At 36.5% G+C, this 20,106-nt stretch overlaps 1 protein-coding gene across 1 annotated transcript; it reads left to right on the top strand.

Annotated features, from left to right (window-relative positions):
• Positions 1-10,284: 10,284 nt before the first annotated feature.
• LOC128594703 (olfactory receptor 2G3-like) lies at positions 10,285-11,640 on the top strand. The gene is made up of 2 exons (XM_053603610.1): positions 10,285-10,343; positions 10,701-11,640. Exons 1-2 carry the CDS (start codon positions 10,285-10,287, stop codon positions 11,638-11,640), a joined length of 999 nt encoding a protein of 332 aa, XP_053459585.1.
• The last annotated feature ends 8,466 nt before the right edge of the window (positions 11,641-20,106 follow it).

The raw sequence follows: 20,106 nt of genomic DNA, 5'->3' as shown, positions 1-20,106 counted from the left end.
CTACACCATTTATGTAGTTCCAAACCTAATAACATAATAGACCTTATCAATTTAATGATCTCCTTCATTTCTTTTCTTTTCTTTTTTTTTTTTTTTGAAGAGGCAGAGTCTCACTTTACTGCCCTCGGTAAAGTGCTGTGGTGTCACACAACTCACAGCAACCTCCAGCTCTTGGGCTGACGCGATTCTCCTGCCTCAGCCTCCCGAGCAGCTGGGACTACAGACGCCCGCCACAACGCCCGGCTATTTTTTTGTTGCAGTTTGACGGGGGCTGGGTTTGAACCCGCCACCCTCGGTATATGGGGCTGGCGCCCTACTCGCTGAGCCTCAGGCGCCGCCCGCTCTCCTTCATTTCTTTAATCACTTTCTAGAATTATTCTAACTGGCTTAAATATACTATAGTGGTACTTACAGGAAATCAAGCAGGTGGGAGGGGGGAGGAAACGACAGGTAAATTCACACGTGACAGGTACTATGCACACTATCTGGGAGATGGGCATACTTAAAACTTTGACTCAAACTTTATACAAGCAATTTATGTAACCAAAACGTTCGTATCCTCATTATATTCTGAAATGTAAGAAAAAAAAAAGCAAAAAATGTACCCAAGTATCTCCTGTCTTTGTGGTAGCTTCTGTCAATCAGTATAAACTCTAAATGTAGGTCCTACATTACATTTAGTTCCACCTTACCCTCACATGCAAGGAAAGTCTTCTCAGTCAGTCCCATCCTCTAAGGTAGTTTTAACTTATTCCCTCATCTCATTAATGGTGCCACTGCCCTAATACAGATTTTCTATCTTGCTCAGAACAAAGATTACAAACAAGGGTCTTGAGCTAAATGGTTTTATGGGTGCGCTTGGTCTATAGAGGCAAGTTCAATGTAATGACTGTGAATGTCATCAGCTGTGTGACATGCTCTCTGGCTTACCACAGACTTTCACACCTAGCCTAACAGAAGTCACCTTCCAGTTTGAGGCACCTAAAGTACTCATACCTGGACCAAATTTTCAAAATTTTCATATTGTTTTTGTCATGCCTAATTTTTTCTCCATGATGATTTTGAATATTCTACAAGAATTATCTTCCATATTATTAGCATGCTATTCCAATATTAAATGACTCTTAAGTGGTTACAAAATAAATTTTAAAATAGCATGAAATCTATTTCCCCACCATGTTAGCACTCCCACATTATTTCCTGTTTAATTTATATTTAAAAACCAGCAATTTCTGAATATTTTCTTTCTAGTCATCATTTTATGTCACTTATACTTCTCAAAGTCAAACTTAAATCTCATCTACTTCATAAATATGCCCTCATCACCCAGTCATCACCTCTTTCTCCTCTGTATTGTCATATTATAAAAAAGACCTTAACATAGACATGAGAAAATGGGATCCTGTGAAGAATTTCAGTACTCAATTATAGTTAGGAGAGAGAAAATTTAATTAAAAAGATAGGTTATATGTTTGGAAGAATAAAATGTATCAAATCACAGAGGGACTTGAATATAATGCTAAAGAGGTTAGACAATCCTATGAGCTCTAGGACAGTATCTTGTATAAGATCTTGAATGCTAGAGTCACACCAGACTAGCTTCTAAACCCTGGTGCAACCTATTTAACTTATAGAAGATACAATAAACTTCCCAAGTTTATAGTGAGTGGAATAATAGTGCCAATTTCATACAAAGGGTACTTAGGAGTAAATGAGATCATACATGTAACATGCTTTGCAGAGTGCCTGATGAAGCTCAATACACATTTACCTATTAATATATTAGTATTAAGACTACCTATCAGGCATTATTAAAACAGAAAAAAATTATTCTTTCATTTATGCTGCCCATATCACGGTAATGATCTTTTCACGTTCCTAGATTACATCTTTAGACTATACCATGACTTTTCTGGTCATTTTTAAATGGCAAAAAATCCACTTTTAGTAATAAAATGTTTTCATATTCATAATTAAAAGTGAACTTGCAATTAAAGATTCTGTGCCCCCACCCCTCACCCCATTTGAGCCTATTCCAGTCTGAAATCCTCCAGGGGGATATAAGTGTTGGAAATGCCTCTAGTTCTCCACCTTGAGTGTGTTCCTTTATGGCTTTACTTTGATAAAGGTGATTTCTGAACCTGCCAGAGTAAAAACTGCAGATGGAGAAAGGAGAAGGTAAGCAGCAAGGTTTAATAAACACTGCTTCACTCAGTCTTTCAGTAATATGTATTTGTAGGCAATTATTAGTATCATAAGATCCATTCACTCTCTTCATAAAACAGACATTAATACCTACCAAATCCTCTAAGTCATCCCACTGCTGACTTGAGGTTTAAGGTATTCAGTGGGATTATGAATGCACAACATGATCCTTACCAAATAAATCCATCCTTCATCTTTCAAATCATCTCTTATTTTCCCAGCCTGAATAGGAATAACCAGGTAAAGGCACCCTAGTTAGTATTCATGAAGTTTTCCATAGATTTTCAGCTACTTTGGCACATAATAGAGCTGCAGGCATCTCAACGCACAGCAAAATCCTTCAAAGTTGAGTGGAACCCGTGACTAGCTCTGGCCAGCTAGTTATGATCTAATGAACCTCATTAGAACATACACAGACCGTTTGACACATTTTCATCACACTGGTTAACATAGCCTTCCTGGCATTTTCTTAGTTATTGTGCTAAGACATTTACATTCAACATTTACTATGAAACTAGTGTATGGTACCCCATGATCACATTAATGTACACAGCTATGATTTAATAAAAAAAAAAAGAAGAACATACACAGACACCTATGACATTCTTGGACTTTGTGTTTTTTCCTAAATTTCTCCTTTTCAAAATAACCAGTCATTTTATTTTAGGAAAAAAATTATCCATGCAAGATTATTTTCTTTTCTATTTAATCTTTTTCATAAATAGGTTAATTAATTCCAGGCCAGAACACTTCATTGCCAGTACAACATTCTACAAAATTCTCTCATCTGCTATTGCTACTAGGACACTGGCAATTTTTCGGGCTGTGATCCAGAGAAGGCAGAAATGTGGCAGGGTTCTTAGCTGAACTTAATATACAGATATATAAGTGAAAAATAATATTTGTTGTATTAAGCCACGGGTTTTATTAAAAACATGTTTTGTTATTAGCATATCTGAGACTTCCTGACGTAGTCACTAAACCAGTTGTGAGCCCACTTCCTTTGAAAGTCCTGCCTAAATTTGTGAGCATCTTCGTTTAGAATTTGGAGGTTCTTGCCAACCACTGTTTCTCCTTGCTTTTTGAGATCTCAGCTAAAATGGAGAGAGAATTCCATTTAATAAGCTCTTCCGTTATCATAGTGAAATAATTAGAATATTGAAAGGTAAAGCAAAAAAGACATCTAGCAGAAAATCGAGCACAAGAATTATAATGATATGGTTATGGGACGGCAATGCTCCTAACTAGCATTTCTCTTGCTTGAGAATATAGGAACTCCTAAGAATGTGTCCTGTAACATATAAGTGTAAAAAATACTCATTTAAAGAATTGTGATTGAGATAAAGAAAGGGTGATGTGACTCAAGGTTATTAAAAACACAGAATTCATGGGATTTGCCAATAGGGAGGAAAAAATCTAAAATGAACTTTAATTCTATCATGGGAAAAAGGTAATTTCTTTCACTAAAATTGGAAATATAGCTCTAAGAGGTAGGAAGGTTTCACTTCAGTCTACTTCCCTTTCACTTTTTCCATGTATCCCACCAGCTGAGTTCTACCATTTTTTCTTACCTCCACAAGAACCTAAGTTTTTCAATTTCATTCTTTCTTCTTTATCTGCTGTCTCAAATTGTACTGTGATCTTTAATGATATAAAAATTCTCAAATATCTTGAATGTTTAAACACATACATATTTTTATTCTTTAGTTCCACTTATCTACTTCCATTTTTCCTTTTGGTCACAGGCAAACGTTATCAAAGAACAGGGTTTATTCTTTATGTCTACTATGTCAGTAAACAATCCCTGTGAAAACCCGGACACCGATTGATTAACATATAACTTCCAAAGAGTAAAAAATTTCTCTGCTACATATATACATATACATAGATAGATCTTTTAATTTTTATTATAAATTAATATGAAGGTACAGATGTTTAGGTTACATTGTTTTCAATTCTAAGGTAAAGTTCAAGTTGTAGTTCAGCCCTTTACCCGGGGGTGTGCTGAACACCCTCACATTGTGCACTTTAGGTGAAATCCTGCCAGTCGACCTCCTCCTTCAGCCAATAACTCTCCCTTCTCTCTGTCCCCTCTCTATCCTCCCACTTGGTAGACTATATTTATGTTTTTTCTTTTGTGTGGGAATATAGTTGTTTAGATATTGGTTTCATATTAGTATTGAGTACATTGGATTTTTTTCCCCATTCTTGAGATACTTTACTAAGAACAATGTGTTTCAACTCCATCCAGGTAAACACAGAAGAGGTAAATTGTCCATTTTTTTCCTATGGCTGAATAGTACTCCATAGTTTGTTAATCCATTCATGGGTAGATGGGCAATTGTGAATTGAGCTGCAAAAACATTCTGGTGCAAATGTCCTCGTGGTAAAATTATTTTTGTTCTTCTGGGTAGATATCTAGTAAGGGATTGCAGGATCAGGTAGAAGGCCCACTTTCAGTTCTTTAAAAATTCTCCATACTTCTTTCCATAAAGATTGTATTTGTTTGCAATCCCACCAGCAGTGCAAAAGTGTTCCTTTCTCTCTGCATCTACACCAGCATCTATAGATTCAGGACTTTGTGATGTGGGCCAATCTAACTGCAATTGGGTGATATCTCAAAGTGGTTTTGATGTGCATTTCTTTGATGATTAGAGAAGATGAGTATTTTTTCATGTTTGTTGGCCATTCATCTGTTATCTGCAGAGAAGTTTCTATTCAAGTCTCTTACCCACAAAGAAATGGGGTTGTTTGCTTTTTACTTATTGAGTCCTCTGTAGATTCTAGTCACAATGCTTTGTCAGATTTGTAGCATGCAAATATCTTCTCCCATTTCTCCCCAAAAGGACTGTTTGTTTGCTTTAGTTGTGGTACCCTTAGCTGTGCAGAAGCTTTTTAGCTTGATTATGTCCCATTTATTTACTTTTGGTGTTGCTGCAACTGCCAAAGTGGTCTTTTTCATAAAATCTTTCCCCAGGCCACTTTTGTCAAGTGTTTTCTCCACACTTTCTTCTAGAATTTCTATTATTTTGTGTCTTAAACTTAAGTCTTTTATCCAGATAGGCCTTCTTTTCGGGGAGTAGTATTGAATTTGCATATAAGTGAAGGTCATATCCCATGTTTCATAATGCAAAGCTATCATTGATCACTGCCAGGACAATTTCCTCCTTTATTTCTTTGTTATCATAATTTTATTATTTCCCCTGTGTTCTTTGTGTCATCAATCATAACAGTTAACCCTATGGTTTCCACTCAAGTGGTTTAAAGTATATCTCTGAAGATAAATTGTTCCTTATCAGAATATATAGTGTTATATGACATACTTATTATTAACAATAAAACTTAATTTACATGTTCTGTACATAGAATCAGATTTAATAGATAATTAGAACAAGAAAATGTGTTTATAAATTAATAAATGTATCAAAGAAACCACAAGATAAATTAGAAAATATGAAAACAATAATAATTTAAATGAGAAATATTATTGGTACTTCATAGTTTTTACACATTTTAGAATAATTTTATAAATTTCTACAAATAAACTTGCTGGGATTTTGATTGTTAGCTGAATATAGAATCTAAAGTACAATTAATAACTCTATAATTTTATTTTTTATTATAATATAATTATAATTTTAAATCTTCTAATGTATGAGTAATTGTAGTCTTCTGATTATTTGTCATTTTACATTACATATCTCTAAATAATATTTTAAAATTTTTTGTGTAGATCTCCTACACATATTTCTCAATATTTATTCCTACTCTTTATTGATGCTATTAGAAATGATATCTTTATTAAAATGATATCTTTATTAAGTAATTTTTTTTAACATCACTGGTATATGGAAGTAGAATTGAATTTGTCATGCTGATCTTTCTAAACATAATTACAATCTATATTTTGATCCTGTGGGTTTTCTATGAATGTAATCTTATTATATATACATATATATAATATAAAATGAAGTTTTATTTCTTCTATTCCAATCTTGCTTGTTTCTTATCCAATCATACTGGCTAAAATCTCTGAAATTAGTAGTTTGAATTGAAGTGGTGATAGAGGGTGTTTTTGCCTTTTTCTCAGTTTTGAAGAGAAATTTTTTAATATGTGCATAGTGCTTGCTGAAAGATTTATTAGATCTGGTTTAACAACTTACGGTCTTTCATTCTATTCCTAGCTTCATAAATCATTTTTATTATTTTTGTGAATCTTAAGCTTTATCAAATATTTGATTTTTAATCTAATGATATGATGATATAGTTTTCTCTTTTTATTCTGTTTTTTGGTAATTTAAATTTATTTATTTATTGGTTTTGGAATAAATTCAATATTACCAATATTTATGTTTTCTTTTTATAATTGAATTACTTGATAGTCTCTTCAAATTCATGTGAATTAGTGGGATTATCATGCAATTTCCATTCATCTTTTGTTGTCAAAGTTATGCTGAACTAAAAAGGTCTTGCTTTAGATAAATATGTGTTGCCATTCATCATTGAAGTATTGTAATTATTTTTCTTATACCTGATCCACTCAGTCATTACTATCACCTAACAGGGACATGAATGTGCATCAGTTTTTCCTTGGAGTCTAAAATATTGAAAGATGGATTAGACTTAAACAAAAACAAATTTAATTCTTTTATTACCATCTGAAGAAAAGAATGAAGGATGGATATGCATGTAGATAAATGTATAGTTGGGAAGTAGAAAGCTAGTGGAATTTCTACCAGGGGCCTCTGTTTTATCTTGGAAATCAAAGCAATATAACCTTTTGGAGACATATGAGACACTGGGTAGAAGGACTGAAGAATCTGCTGAGTGTTTGCAATGGGAATGGGAGAGACAAATAACAGGACACACATAGAATGATTTCTCAGGAGGGTGGAGAGCCCATTTGAAGTTAAAAGAAACTAAGGACTTTTAAGGGAATGATTCAACATACTTGTGTATCTATTTCTAGCACCTCTCAAGTGTCTATAAAAAGTGAAGAAAAAGGCCTTGCTGAAAGGCTCCAGACCTGCAATTTTTCATGGTAAGTGTGAGGAAAAGACAAAGTGATAGGAAATTTTAAGTTAGGATAAACATAATATGAAGTTATGAGCCAACAGGACATCTATTTTATGTATTTATATATGTAATACTAGATTATTGATGGAAATTTAACACAGACAGCACAAATGGGAAAATTCAACCTTGAGCAGTTTTGAAGGCAAAAGTTAAATATCTTTAGAACTTTATCTATATTTAGTAATACTGAAAAATCAGAGAGGCAAAAGTATCTCAGAATGATCTCCTGGGACAGTTTATCTTTGGATACTGTAGAGATTGATATTAATTGCCATATTGGGAGTACTGTATCCCTGGGACCTTTTTGCATTTAATGTCTTGTGTCCTCTCCCAATCTCTCCTGATTTGCTCTCTTCAGAGATATCCAATCTCAAATAACAGACCCCATAACCAATACATGGGCCATAGACACTGATTTGACATTTTGAAATAATAACTATTTGAACCCGATGGCTTAAATATCCTTTTCTTATTAAAATGTGACTATAAGTGTAAATAGTATGAAAATTTCCTTGCTTTTAACTTTTCCACTTCTATTTATGCCTTGATTTTATATCCATACCATACCCATGCTTCTTACCTTTTAATGGTAAATTGAGATTCTGGTTAAAAGTGATGCTCACCTGGGTGAGAGGAGGTAATATTCTTGTGATGTTGAATCTTGCATCATTGTGAAATACAGTTCTTCTAGAAGACTAATAGGAACACATTCTTATCAATCAGAAGAAAGTTCATGAATTAATCTCTCATCACATTTCTTTTCAGGTATTGTGCGTGTGTGTTGTTAAAAACACAGGAAATAGTCTTATTTGATTGGAGTGGGAAAGGTGGTAACAAGTGCACTGTATTAAAGAGATTAGAACAAGAGCGAAGTGTGTCTGGCTTTATTTTTTTCTTTTATAGAAGTAAAATGAGTACATTTTAGTCTAGCTAAGCGAATGGGAATATATTGTATATTTATGTTTGTTTGCATGGATATATATGCACATGACTGTGTCTTTATTAGAATTAAAAATGTATATATCTTTTGTATATGTTTTGTGAACACATACATATTTAATATATAAATATATGTATTTAAATATATGATATATTTAGATATATATATATATATATATATATATATATATATAGCAGTTTGTTCCTTGGGGGTAGTTTTATAATTGTGCTCACCTCTGCCTGTTTTAAACGATCATCACTGGTGACTTGATTCTACTAGTAGGTGTCCAGATCCCTCACTTGCTACTTCTCTTGCCTTCATTTCATTTCCACTAAATTCTCCTAAGTGTCATTTTTACACAATGAAATTAATAAAAGGCACTAATCATTGAGAATTACATACTATATTTTACTTTCATGACTAATTTTTGCAGCAAGTAATAAAACAATTTCAAGGACATGCAATTATTACTAGGAAAGAATTTTAAAGTCTGTGTGATTTTTGCTGACATGTGACAGTACCTTCCTGTTTTTCCTAGATATGAGGTATAGTGAGGATCTTTGAGTATATGCTTTGTCTCAGTGAATATATTTTAAATTTCTGCATTTATAATTGCTTGGAATTTTCAAAAGTCCATTAAACATCTTGGGTTTTTAGTCCTCTATAATAGAAGTTGAACATTCTATGTGGGTTCAATGCACATTGAGGTAGCCTCTTTTATCCCAGTAAAGAGACTGCCTTACTCCGATCCCCCCTCCCTCCATTCAGATTCAACAGCCTCTTAATTCAATACACAAGGCCAGAAAGCTGACTCCCTTTCCCAATAGCACATACTAAAGAAGGAAAAGAGGGTGGTTCTGAGGTGCATTGTGCAAATGTACGTCAGCAATAAGCTGGTAAACTAAATGAGTTAACTAATGGCTAAAGAAAATATTTTCGATATATGTCCACATGATTAAACATTTAGATATAAATGTTCTTATTATTTCACCAGCCAAATGTTTGCCATTATATTGGAAAAATAATCTCTATAATCTCCAGAAACTGAATGTCATTAGTGTACAGCAAATCCTTTTTTAAAAATGCCCAACTCAAAATTTACAATTGAAGAATGGAAATGCTACTTCTTATATTATTTACATATATTAGACTTCTATATTACTGAGGTTTTTTCATCTTTTGTTTTTTCTTTGTTTATCACTAAGTTTATTTTTATCATCTCAAGGTCTGAACACTGGATCCAGTCCAGGTCAGTAGGGTAGTGTGGTGCCTCTGGTGTCTGTCTCTGCCTCCTGAAGCCCTTTACACCTCCAGAAGGCTCAGCCTACAGTCTACAGAGAAGGGTAGATTCACAGGAAGACTGTGGGAGAGATTTGGAACCCAATTTGATGATATAAAATACTCTGTGCTATCTGCACTCTTCTGCAGTTTATAGGAAATAAATAAATAAAAGCAGCCACCATGTTTTGGTTTCAGAGAAATAATAGTACTGCTGGTGATCGTGGTCCCATTGTGTATCTTCTATACCTTGATCTCCCTCAGAGATCTTATCCTCGTCTTGTTCTAAGGACTTATCATGTTCTCTTTTTCTTCTCTGGGAATGGTATTTAAGCCTTTGATTTTGAAACCAAATTTGGACTCTTGTCTCTGGAACTACAATTTCTTCAGCAAGTTGTTCCCTGCACTCAATCTCAGGGTAGGAGTCTTGTAAACACCTGGATGAGAGTGTATAACTGTGTGGGGACTGTAGGAGGTGCAGAACTGGTTTCTCCTCTTTGTCTTCTGAAGGGCAAACTTTCCTCGGCTTTGGCTCAATTCTAAAGTCTCCTCAAGTTTTCATTTTTTTCTCCAATTTGTGCCTGGCTTTTCGATTCTGAAACCAGATCTGCATTCTTGACTCATCAGTGTTGGTTTCTAAAGCAAGTTTTTCTTTGGTGGCGTAATCTGGGTAAGATTTTTGATTGAAGGTATTGATGAAGATTTTCAATTGATCATCTGTGAATTTGGTACAACTGCGCCTATGATTTATTGCTCTGGTTTGGCTAGCAGAGCTGTCATGGGCCATGCTGGAGGAGAGACAGAGTGACCCGGAGGCCCAGAAACCTGGAGCTGGAGCAGCTGAGTCAGTTTTTTCTTTTAATTTGTCATACGGTAAAAATTAATTGAATATATTTTATTTCTCGACATTATCTTTCTTTCTACCTTTTAAATTTTTTTTCTGTAGTAAATTTTATATTAACCTCTAATAATTATCCCTTAGGAAAATGCTACTTTCACAATTAGCAAGCCTTCATTAATGCCACCTGCTATGGCTTCTGAAGGACCCTGCATCAAAATTTATTCCATGAGTCACTTTAATTTCTCTCAGATTCAATGTTTCAATAACAACCATTTATTTATTAAAGTTTGATATTGTGACCAGTGGTCAACACATTATCCTCTCTAAATTCTTGTAACATTTTTCTCCTTTCCTGAACAGAGTAATGGGCACAATCAATATCAGTGTCAATGGAGACTTCATCCTGGCAGGCTTCTCTGACCAGCCCTGGCTGGAAAAGATACTTTTTCCAGTTGTTTTGATATCTTATCTCCTTACACTTGTGGGAAATACAGTAATTATTCTGATCTCCTCTATAGACCCTAAACTCAAAACTCCCATGTACTTCTTTCTTACTCACCTATCCCTAGTAGATATCTGTTTTACCACCAGTATTGTCCCCCAGCTGCTGTGGAACCTCAAAGGACCAGCCAAGGCCATCACATTCCTGGGTTGTGTCATCCAGCTCTATGTCTCCTTGGCACTGGGCTCCACTGAGTGTGTTCTCCTGGCTGTAATGGCTTTTGATCGCTATGCTGCAGTTTGCAAACCTCTCTCTTACACAGCTGTGATGAATCCACAGCTGTGCCAGGCCCTGGCAGGGGTTGCATGGCTGAGTGGACTAGGAAACTCCGTCATCCAGGGCACCATGACCCTCTGGCTGCCTCGTTGTGGACACCGGTGGCTCCATCATTTCTTCTGTGAAGTGCCCTCCATGATTAAGCTTGCATGCGTGGACATCCATGCCAATGAGGTCGAGCTCTTCATTGCTTCATTGGTCTTGCTCCTTTTGCCCTTAGCACTGATATTGCTGTCCTATGGACATATAGCCAAGGCAGTTTTAAGGATCAAGTCGTCCCAGGCTTGGCACAAAGCTCTGGGTACTTGTGGATCCCACTTGATGGTAGTGTCCCTCTTCTATGGGACCAGCACAGCTATCTACATCCAGCCCAATAGTTCTTATGCCCATACTCATGGGAAATTCATCTCTCTCTTCTATACAGTTGTGACCCCAATGCTGAATCCCCTCATCTACACACTGAGAAATAAAGATGTAAAAGGAGCCCTGGGGAGACTATTTCACAGAAGCCCAAACACATGAACAATGAAGCAGAATACGAAGCAGTAAATTTGTTTTTTACGACAAAGAATCTTAAAGATCAGTTCGTGTAATCTTTCAGTGAAGAACTTTACCACCGTATAAGGAACAGATATAATTTTCACAGTCTGTGTTGTTGTATTCCACTTGGCCTCAAAGCTATCTTCTCTCTTTCCAGAGTTCTTATGCACCCTATGTAATGCAATATTTCCCCACACATTTTAAATGTTTATTTATTTCTTTATTTTTGAGACAGAGTCTGACCATGTCGCCCTCTGAAGAATGCTGTGGTGTCACAGCTTGCCACAACCTCCATCTTGCCTCAGCCTCCCAAGTAGCTGGGATTACAGGCACCCGCCACAACGCCCAGCTATTTTTGTTGTTGTTGTTGTTGTAGTTGTCATTATTGTTTAGCATGCCAGGGCCGTGTTTGAACCTGCCAGCCCCCATGGTTATCTTGCTGGTGCCCTAACCACTGAAATATGGGCACTGAGCCTTAAATGTTTATTATTCACATTTCTATTTCAACCTCCCTTCCTTGCGGTGTTTTCTCCAGCCCTTTCTTCCTTTTTTCTTTTTCTTCCTTCCTTTCCCACCTTTTATTTCTTCCTTTCTTCTCGTTTATACGATGTGCTCTATAACTGTTTTCACTGTTGCTTCTATGTTATATCATTTTCCATCAATATTCTAGCTATTCTCCCAACTCCTATTTATAAGATACTTTTCCCATTTATCATTTAAAAAAAAACTTTCATTTGCCTTAATATGGGGAACAGTGGAGAGATTAAAATACAAAATTTTAGTATTAACCCCATGACTTCCTTTTCAAGCTTTTGCAAGTTGGACTTTTTGATAGCCAGGTTTACTTATGAGTAAGGAAAGGAATGAGCTTTGTTATTATGTTCATTAAAATATTAAAAATGTAATATAAATAAAGTACTTGGTAATAAATGATCAATGAAAATCAATTAACATTTTTTTAAATCATTTACTCCTCTGGTCATAGTATTCTCCATATTTTGATCTAATCTGGACTTATTACTTTCAATTGCTTTCAATAAAATTTCTTACCTAGTCTATAATTATTTATCCACTTGTATTTATATCTCAATGGAAAATAAATCACCTGGAAATATAAGAAAAACAAATCAATCCTTATTTTGTCTTTATAACATGGAAAGAAACATATGATTTATTTTCTCCCCTCAATTATGGAAAGTGTGGTACACTTGCTTTTAATGGTGATACTATGTAATGGAGTTGAAGGCTTTCTTTCCAAAAGAACAGATATTGCAGTCTGAAAGTAAAGAATGATATCTAAACTTAGAAGCTAAGTCTCCACTATTATTTATAGCTCTATAACTCTAGGCAAATTATTTAACATTTCCAAGTCATTTCTTAAATGAAGACAATCTCAAAAGTTTATTGTATTTTAATAGATAGTTAGAAGGCATATAGTAGTGACAAGAAAGAAACTGAGGAGTTAATTCAACCAGGTCTGCTGTCCCTGATGCTTTTAGTTGCTTGATTTTTGTTTTTGTTTTATTTTTTCCTTGAAGCCGAAGGTTGTGGTGATTGAAGGCCATGATGCTGAACATTAAAACTTAACTTTCACTGGCTACTTCATATTTACCATTCATAAGTTACCATGGTAATGACTGCTTATATTTTTTTTAAGGAATGTGGGTCAGCTCCTATCTAGTTCAAACCAGTTGAGACTGACCATTCAACCAAGCCTGTGCAAATGCCCAAGCAGTGATCTTTGATATCAGAGGGCCCCCCAACTCCACCCTCAGATCATACTAACACTGCCATTTTCTGTATCAAATGCCATGCACATCCACTACAGTAAGCTAAAATAAAACACTAACGTCCACTCCCCACCAACTGAACAGATGCCCTCTTGGCCAGTAAGATTCTATAAAAACCTTAAAACTGGGCGGCACCTGTGGCTCAGTGAGCAGGCCCCGGCCCCATATACCGAGGGTGGCGGGTTCAAACCCAGCCCCGGCCAAACTGCAACAACAACAACAACAAAAAATAGCTGGGCGTTGTGGCGGGCACCTGTAGTCCCAGCGACTCGGGAGGCTGAGGCAGGAGAATCACCTAAGCCCAGGAGTTGGAGGTTGCTGTGAGCTGTGTGACGCCACGGCACTCTACCGAGGGCAATAAAGTAAAACTCTATCTCTACAAAAAAAAAAAACACCTTAAAACTGAGTTCTCCATCATGAAAGTAAGGGAGGTCAGACACAGTTCATTATACTCCCCTCTCTTCTGTCGTTTAGACAAAATTGACCAGTATTAATATCAAAACAGAGATCCTGAGACTGACAAAACAGACGCTTCATGACAATGAGATACTAAATTATTGACAAGACCTAAGTCCATGCAAAGCAAAAGTTAAATCACATCTGTAGGCTATTAATTTGCTTAACAGACCACTTGAGGTCATATATTGTGGCTTGTTTCTAATTAACATACTCCTTTATCTTAACTGAAAACATTCCAAGCTTTCAGACAAAGCTGTATTTCTGTAACCAATTACAAATCACAGACTCTCTGATCCCATCAATATCCTGTACATTCTTCCACCTCCTTACTCCCACTTGACGATGTCTTATCTCCCTAAAATGTATTAAACTGGACTTTAACCTGACTACCCTGAGACCCCTCACTCAAGGCTTCTTGGGGGATGGCTCCAGTGGCCAATGGTCACTCATGTACAACTTAATAAATCTTTTTAGATTATTTTACAGAGTTTGGGTTTTCTTTCTATTAACAGTTGAAATTATTCTAAGTAGCTTCAGGCACAGCTGGGACTCCAATCCCTGTAATATCATAGATGTCTGCTTTTGAACAGGTGATTAGAAATAAGGCAGCCTGTATGCCAGACTGCAGGAGCCCTGTGATGGATGAGGAGCGCTGCAGTGTCCAGCAGTACAAGCAGAAGCAGGCAGGCCTCTATAGCCTCTGTGGGCACTACCTTGGCCCTGGAAACCACAGAGTTCAGTGATCCATGAGCTCCTGGCAACTGTGTGGCATCTGTAGGCCACGCAGAGGCCCAGGCACTTGTCCACAGCCCAGAAGGCAGCTCAGAGATCTAGTGCTGCAGCCCATGCAACCCCTAGAATCCTTGGTGGCCATGCTGGACCAGGGGACAGCAGGAGTGATGGGAGATGTTCCAGAAGCTACAGACTCGCCCTCTAGGGCTCCACCAACCCCCTGCTGGACATATTTGAGTATTAGGACCTGTTGAAGCACAAGTACTATGCAGCAGCTCCTTTTGAAGTCTGGGCCTTAGCAGACTTGCACATCTTTGACTGTCCTTGCAGCATTTGCTAGCAACAGCAGAGTAGACATTTCATTGCTCCAATTCCTCATTTGGAGATCCTGAAGGGAATTGAGAGCACAATCACGTATACATTCAACATGCACAAAGCCCAGCATATCTTCACTAAGAGATGTGGATTTCAGAAGCTCTACACACCCTGCCTGAACAGTGGGAGGATTGCCCCACACTGCCTGAATGAGGGCACCTTGCAGAGCATGGTTAGTCACTGAAGAATAATCTGGAGACAGTTATGAATGAGAGAGTACAAGACCAAGAACAAGAGTGAGCTTCTGCTTCTCTCTTCCTGAAAAGGAGGAATGACTGGGGTCAGCAACTTTGCTCTCCCAGCTGCACCTCAGTAGTGCATCTCCCAGTCTGCTGGGTCCTTTGACAGCCAGCTTCCTCTCTGTAGATCCCACCTGCAACCAGTGCCTTCAGGCAGCTCCAGTTTTGGTGTCAACTAGTTGACACCATTCCCCTTCCCAATTTTTGAATGATCTTTCATTGGAAAAAAAAAAGTTAACATTCAAAAAGTAAGAAAGAAAGAAACAATGATACCTCAACAATTATGAAAACTCTAGCTACTTCAATTATGTCTTTTGTTAGGACCACATGGAGTTTTTATTTGTGTTTATGAAATTTAAAACAAAGAAACAGGGTGTGAATTGAAGGTATAATATGTGTATCTTTGCATCTTATATGCATATATTAGTTCCTACCTAAAATATTTAACTGAATTTATCTACTATACTTAAAATTTAGATATCTTCTTCTTTTTAAATGTTAATTATTTTAAAGTCAGAGAATAAATTAAGAAAATGTTACATCAGTGATGCAACTGTATTTTTGCAGATGTTTTGGTTGTTATAATATTTATTTCTGTTATGGTACAATTACATATTCAAAATTCAATGAAAGAAAATTTTCCATACCTCTTGGGGGCAGAACACAATTACAAGAGGGATTTTACCTAACAAATGCAATCAGTGTAACCTAATTCTTTGTACCCTCAATGAATGCCAAATAATAAAAGATAAATAAATGAATAAATATTCTGGAAATAAAAAATAAAAGTACTTGTTTTATTAAACACTCATCAAATTACCATAAAAAATAAAATTTTCTCTTACAATATTTCTTTTCTGGCTGTAATTATCATTTATCTTTATGATTATTATCAAAAATAATATTTTTCCATATTGAAGAAAGGGTGGAACATTATCTACTGAAGATGTTCATCATTGTGTAGCAAAATGAAAGAAAAGATACCTGAATAGAGATATGTTATAGTGAGATTGCAATCACCAGTAGTAAGTAAAAAACATAAAATCTGTCAGGGATGTAAGACAGGGCTGAAAATTTCTATGTAAAGGCTGATAAATTAAAAAAATTTTTGAGTTCTCAACAAAAATGCTGGAAACTAGACTGCAATAAAGTAACAATCGCAAAATACTAAGGAAAGTTTATTTCCTTCTTAGAAATCTATGCTCAGATAAAATATCAATCAAGTAAATATTATAAGACAATTTAGAAATTTTTAGATATAGAGGTTCTTGTTCTTGTTCCAGGATTCTCAGGAAGGTACTGAAGGATATGCTTAACTAAAAGAAAAAGCCAAAAGCACAAGGTGCACAAAAGAAGGGATTTAATGCAAGAAAGCCAGGGAGAAAACCTGAATGGTTGTAAAGATGAATTCCCTTAAGACATGTGTGTAGAGAATCCAGTTTGAAGCATGTAATCACCAGCAAAGACTGAAGGAAAATGAGCTGATAGAATACCTGATGTGTGTGATTATTCTGAGATGGGCCCTATAGTTTCAAGGAGTATATTAATGAAAAGTACAGAGAAAAATTATATACCTCATAACATCTTTTAACTCAATGAACAACAAAAAGGTAGAGAAAAGAAATTTAATCACGGTGTACCATATAGCTTAAATGAAAACTGAATCATCACCACACTACACACACTGATTTACTTAAAAGTAGTACAGAATTATAAATTACACTGGAGGAGTTGGGGAGCAGGAGTGTGTGTATGTTGTGTGCATGTGTATTAAAAGGAAATATTATGCGAAAGAAAGCTAAATAGTTATTTTCTGTAGCCAGGAGTTAATATATAAATACAAAATGGAAAATAAAATGAAATGAGAGCAGCCTACATCTAATCCTTTAGGATATTCTATCTCTATCCTCAAAATATATTCATAATTTTATTCCTTCTGTTGTTTAATCTCTGCTCTGAACCCCTATCATCTCATGTCCTGCTAAGGACAATGTGTTCTCCCAATATTCAAATGTTAAAACGTAATCACGGGTGGTGCCTGTGACTCAGTGAGCAGGGCACGGGCCCCATATACCGAGGGTGGCGGGTTCAAACCAAGCCCCGGCCAAACTGCAACAAAAAAATAGCCGGGTGTTGTGGCGGGCACCTGTAGTCCCAGCTACTCTGGAGGCTGAGGCAGGAGAATTGCCTAAGCCCAGGAGTTGGAGGTTGCTGTGAGCTGTGTGACGCCACAGCACTCTACCGAGGGCGATAAAGTGAAACTCTGTCTCTACAAAAAAAAAAAAAAAAACAATCACTACAGTCAAGATGAGAAGCTAATTAAGGACACAACTCCCTTCACCATAGTGTCAAAGAAAATGAAATACCTAGGAATATACCTAACAAAGGAGGTGAAGGACCTCTATAAAGAAAACTATGAAATCCTCAGAAAGGAAATAGCAGAGGATATTAACAAATGGAAGAACATACCATGCTCATGGATGGGAAGAATCAATATTGTTAAAATGTCTATACTTCCCAAAGCAATCTACCTATTCAATGCCATGCCTATCAAAATACCAACACCGTACTTTCAAGATTTGGAAAAAATGATTCTGTGTTTTGTATGGAACCAGAAAAAACCCCGTATAGCTAAGGCAGTTCTCTGTAACAAAAATAAAGCTGGGGGCATCAGCATACCAGATTTTAGTCTGTACTACAAAGCCATAGTGCTCAAGACAGCATGGTACTGGCACAAAAACAGAGACATAGACACTTGGAATCGAATTGAAAACCAAGAAATGAAACTAACACTTTACAACCACCTAATCTTTGATAAACCAAACAAGAACATACCTTGGGGGAAAGACTCCCTATTCAATAAATGGTGTTGGGAGAACTGGATGTCTACATGTAAAAGACTGAAACTGGACCCACACCTTTCCCCACTCACAAAAATTGATTCAAGATGGATAAAGGACTTAAACTTAAGGCATGAAACAATAAAAATCCTCCAAGAAAGCATAGGAAAAACACTGGAAGATATTGGCCTGGGGGAAGACTTCATGAAGAAGACTGCCATGGCAATTGCAACAACAACAAAAATAAACAAATGGGACTTCATTAAACTGAAAAGCTTCTGTACAGCTAAGGACACAATAACCAAAGCAAAGAGACAACCTACACAATGGGAAAGGATATTTGCATATTTTCAATCAGACAAAAGCTTGATAACTAGGATCTATAGAGAACTCAAATTAATCCACATGAAAAAAGCCAACAATCCCTTATATCAATGGGCAAGAGACATGAATAGAACTTTCTCTAAAGACGACAGATGAATGGCTAACAAACACATGAAAAAAAGTTCATCATCTCTATATATTAGAGAAATGCAAATCAAAACAACCCTGAGATATCATCTAACCCCAGTGAGAATGGCCCACATCACAAAATCTCAAAACTGCAGATGCTGGCGTGGATGTGGAGAGAAGGGAACACTTTTACACTGCTGGTGGGACTGCAAACTAGTACAACCTTTCTGGAAGGAAGTATGGAGAAACCTCAAAGCACTCAAGCTAGACCTCCCATTTGATCCTGCAATCCCATTACTGGGCATCTACCCAGAAGGAAAGAAATCCTTTTATCATAAGGACACTTGTACTAGACTGTTTATTGCAGCTCAATTTACAATCGCCAAAATGTGGAAACAGCCTAAATGCCCACCAACCCAGGAATGGATTAACAAGCTGTGGTATATGTATACCATGGAATACTATTCAGCCATTAAAAAAAATGGAGACTTTACATCCTTCGTATTAACCTGGATGGAAGTGGAAGACATTATTCTTAGTAAAGCATCACAAGAATGGAGAAGCATGAATCCTATGTACTCAATTTTGATATGAGGACAATTAATGACAATTATGGTTATGGGGGGAAACAGAAAGAGGGAAGGAGGGAGGTGGGTGGGTCCTTGGTGTGTGTCACACTTTATGGGGGCAAGATATGATTGCAAGAGGGACTTTACCTAACAATTGCAATCAATGTAACCTGGCTTATTGTACCCTCAATGAATCCCCAACAATAAAAAAAAAAAAAAAAAGATGCAGGGGCCTTTGGGTGTGATTAAATTAAAGAGTGCTGCCTTCCCCATTCTACGATGCGAGATAGCATGGTAAGAAGGCTCTATCTATAAACCAGAATGCCAGCCCTCATCAGACACCAAATATGTTGGGACCTCGATTTGGACATATCAGCCCCCAGAACTGTGAGGAATAAATTACTATTGTTTACAAGCCACCAAGTTTATTGTATTTTGTTATACCAGCTTGAATGGAATGGACTAAATACTCACCTAGATTACTGCTTTAGCCTTCTTTTTGATCTCATGCTGTCGTGATTTCCAGGGAGTTCTAAATATGACAGGCGGAGTAAGTCTTCTGAAATTCACATGGATCATGCATCTCCTCATTCCTCTGCTTATAGTCATGAATGAGTAAGTTCTTACAAGGGCCTACAAAGGCCCACATGACTCCTGCCTCTCCTGACTTTATCTCCTACACTTATCCACTGTTCAGTCACACTGGCCTGCTAGTTATTAAAATGCACCAGGTATCCTCCTGCTGTAGGACCATTGCTGTTCTTTGGAATTCTGTATCCTAGATGTCTACTTGCTTAAGTTCTTCCCTTCCCGCAAGTTTGAAAATCTCATTTTGGGAAGGAGACTTCTCCCTACCACTCCATTTAGTCTTCCCACTTCACATACCTGATATACCCTCCATTACTTTATGGTTTCTTTCACGTGGATTTCTTTCACTGATCCTTTTCTAACATGCTATATAGCCTAATTTATTAGGCTTATTATTTATGTT

The sequence above is a fragment of the Nycticebus coucang genome, chromosome 9 (assembly GCF_027406575.1).
Source record: "Nycticebus coucang isolate mNycCou1 chromosome 9, mNycCou1.pri, whole genome shotgun sequence".
NCBI classification, from domain to species: domain Eukaryota; kingdom Metazoa; phylum Chordata; class Mammalia; order Primates; family Lorisidae; genus Nycticebus; species Nycticebus coucang.
The sequence above is the reverse complement of the archived record's forward strand: the minus strand, read 5'-3'. Positions and strand labels throughout refer to the sequence as shown.

Coding starts and splice junctions, on each gene's coding strand:
- LOC128594703 (XM_053603610.1), top strand. CDS start 10,285: ATGCTGGAGGAGAGACAGAGTGACCCGGAGGCCCAGAAACCTGGAGCT. Junction 10,344..10,700: donor CCTGGAGCTGGAGCAGCTGA/GTCAGTTTTTTC, acceptor TTTCCTGAACAG/AGTAATGGGCACAATCAATA.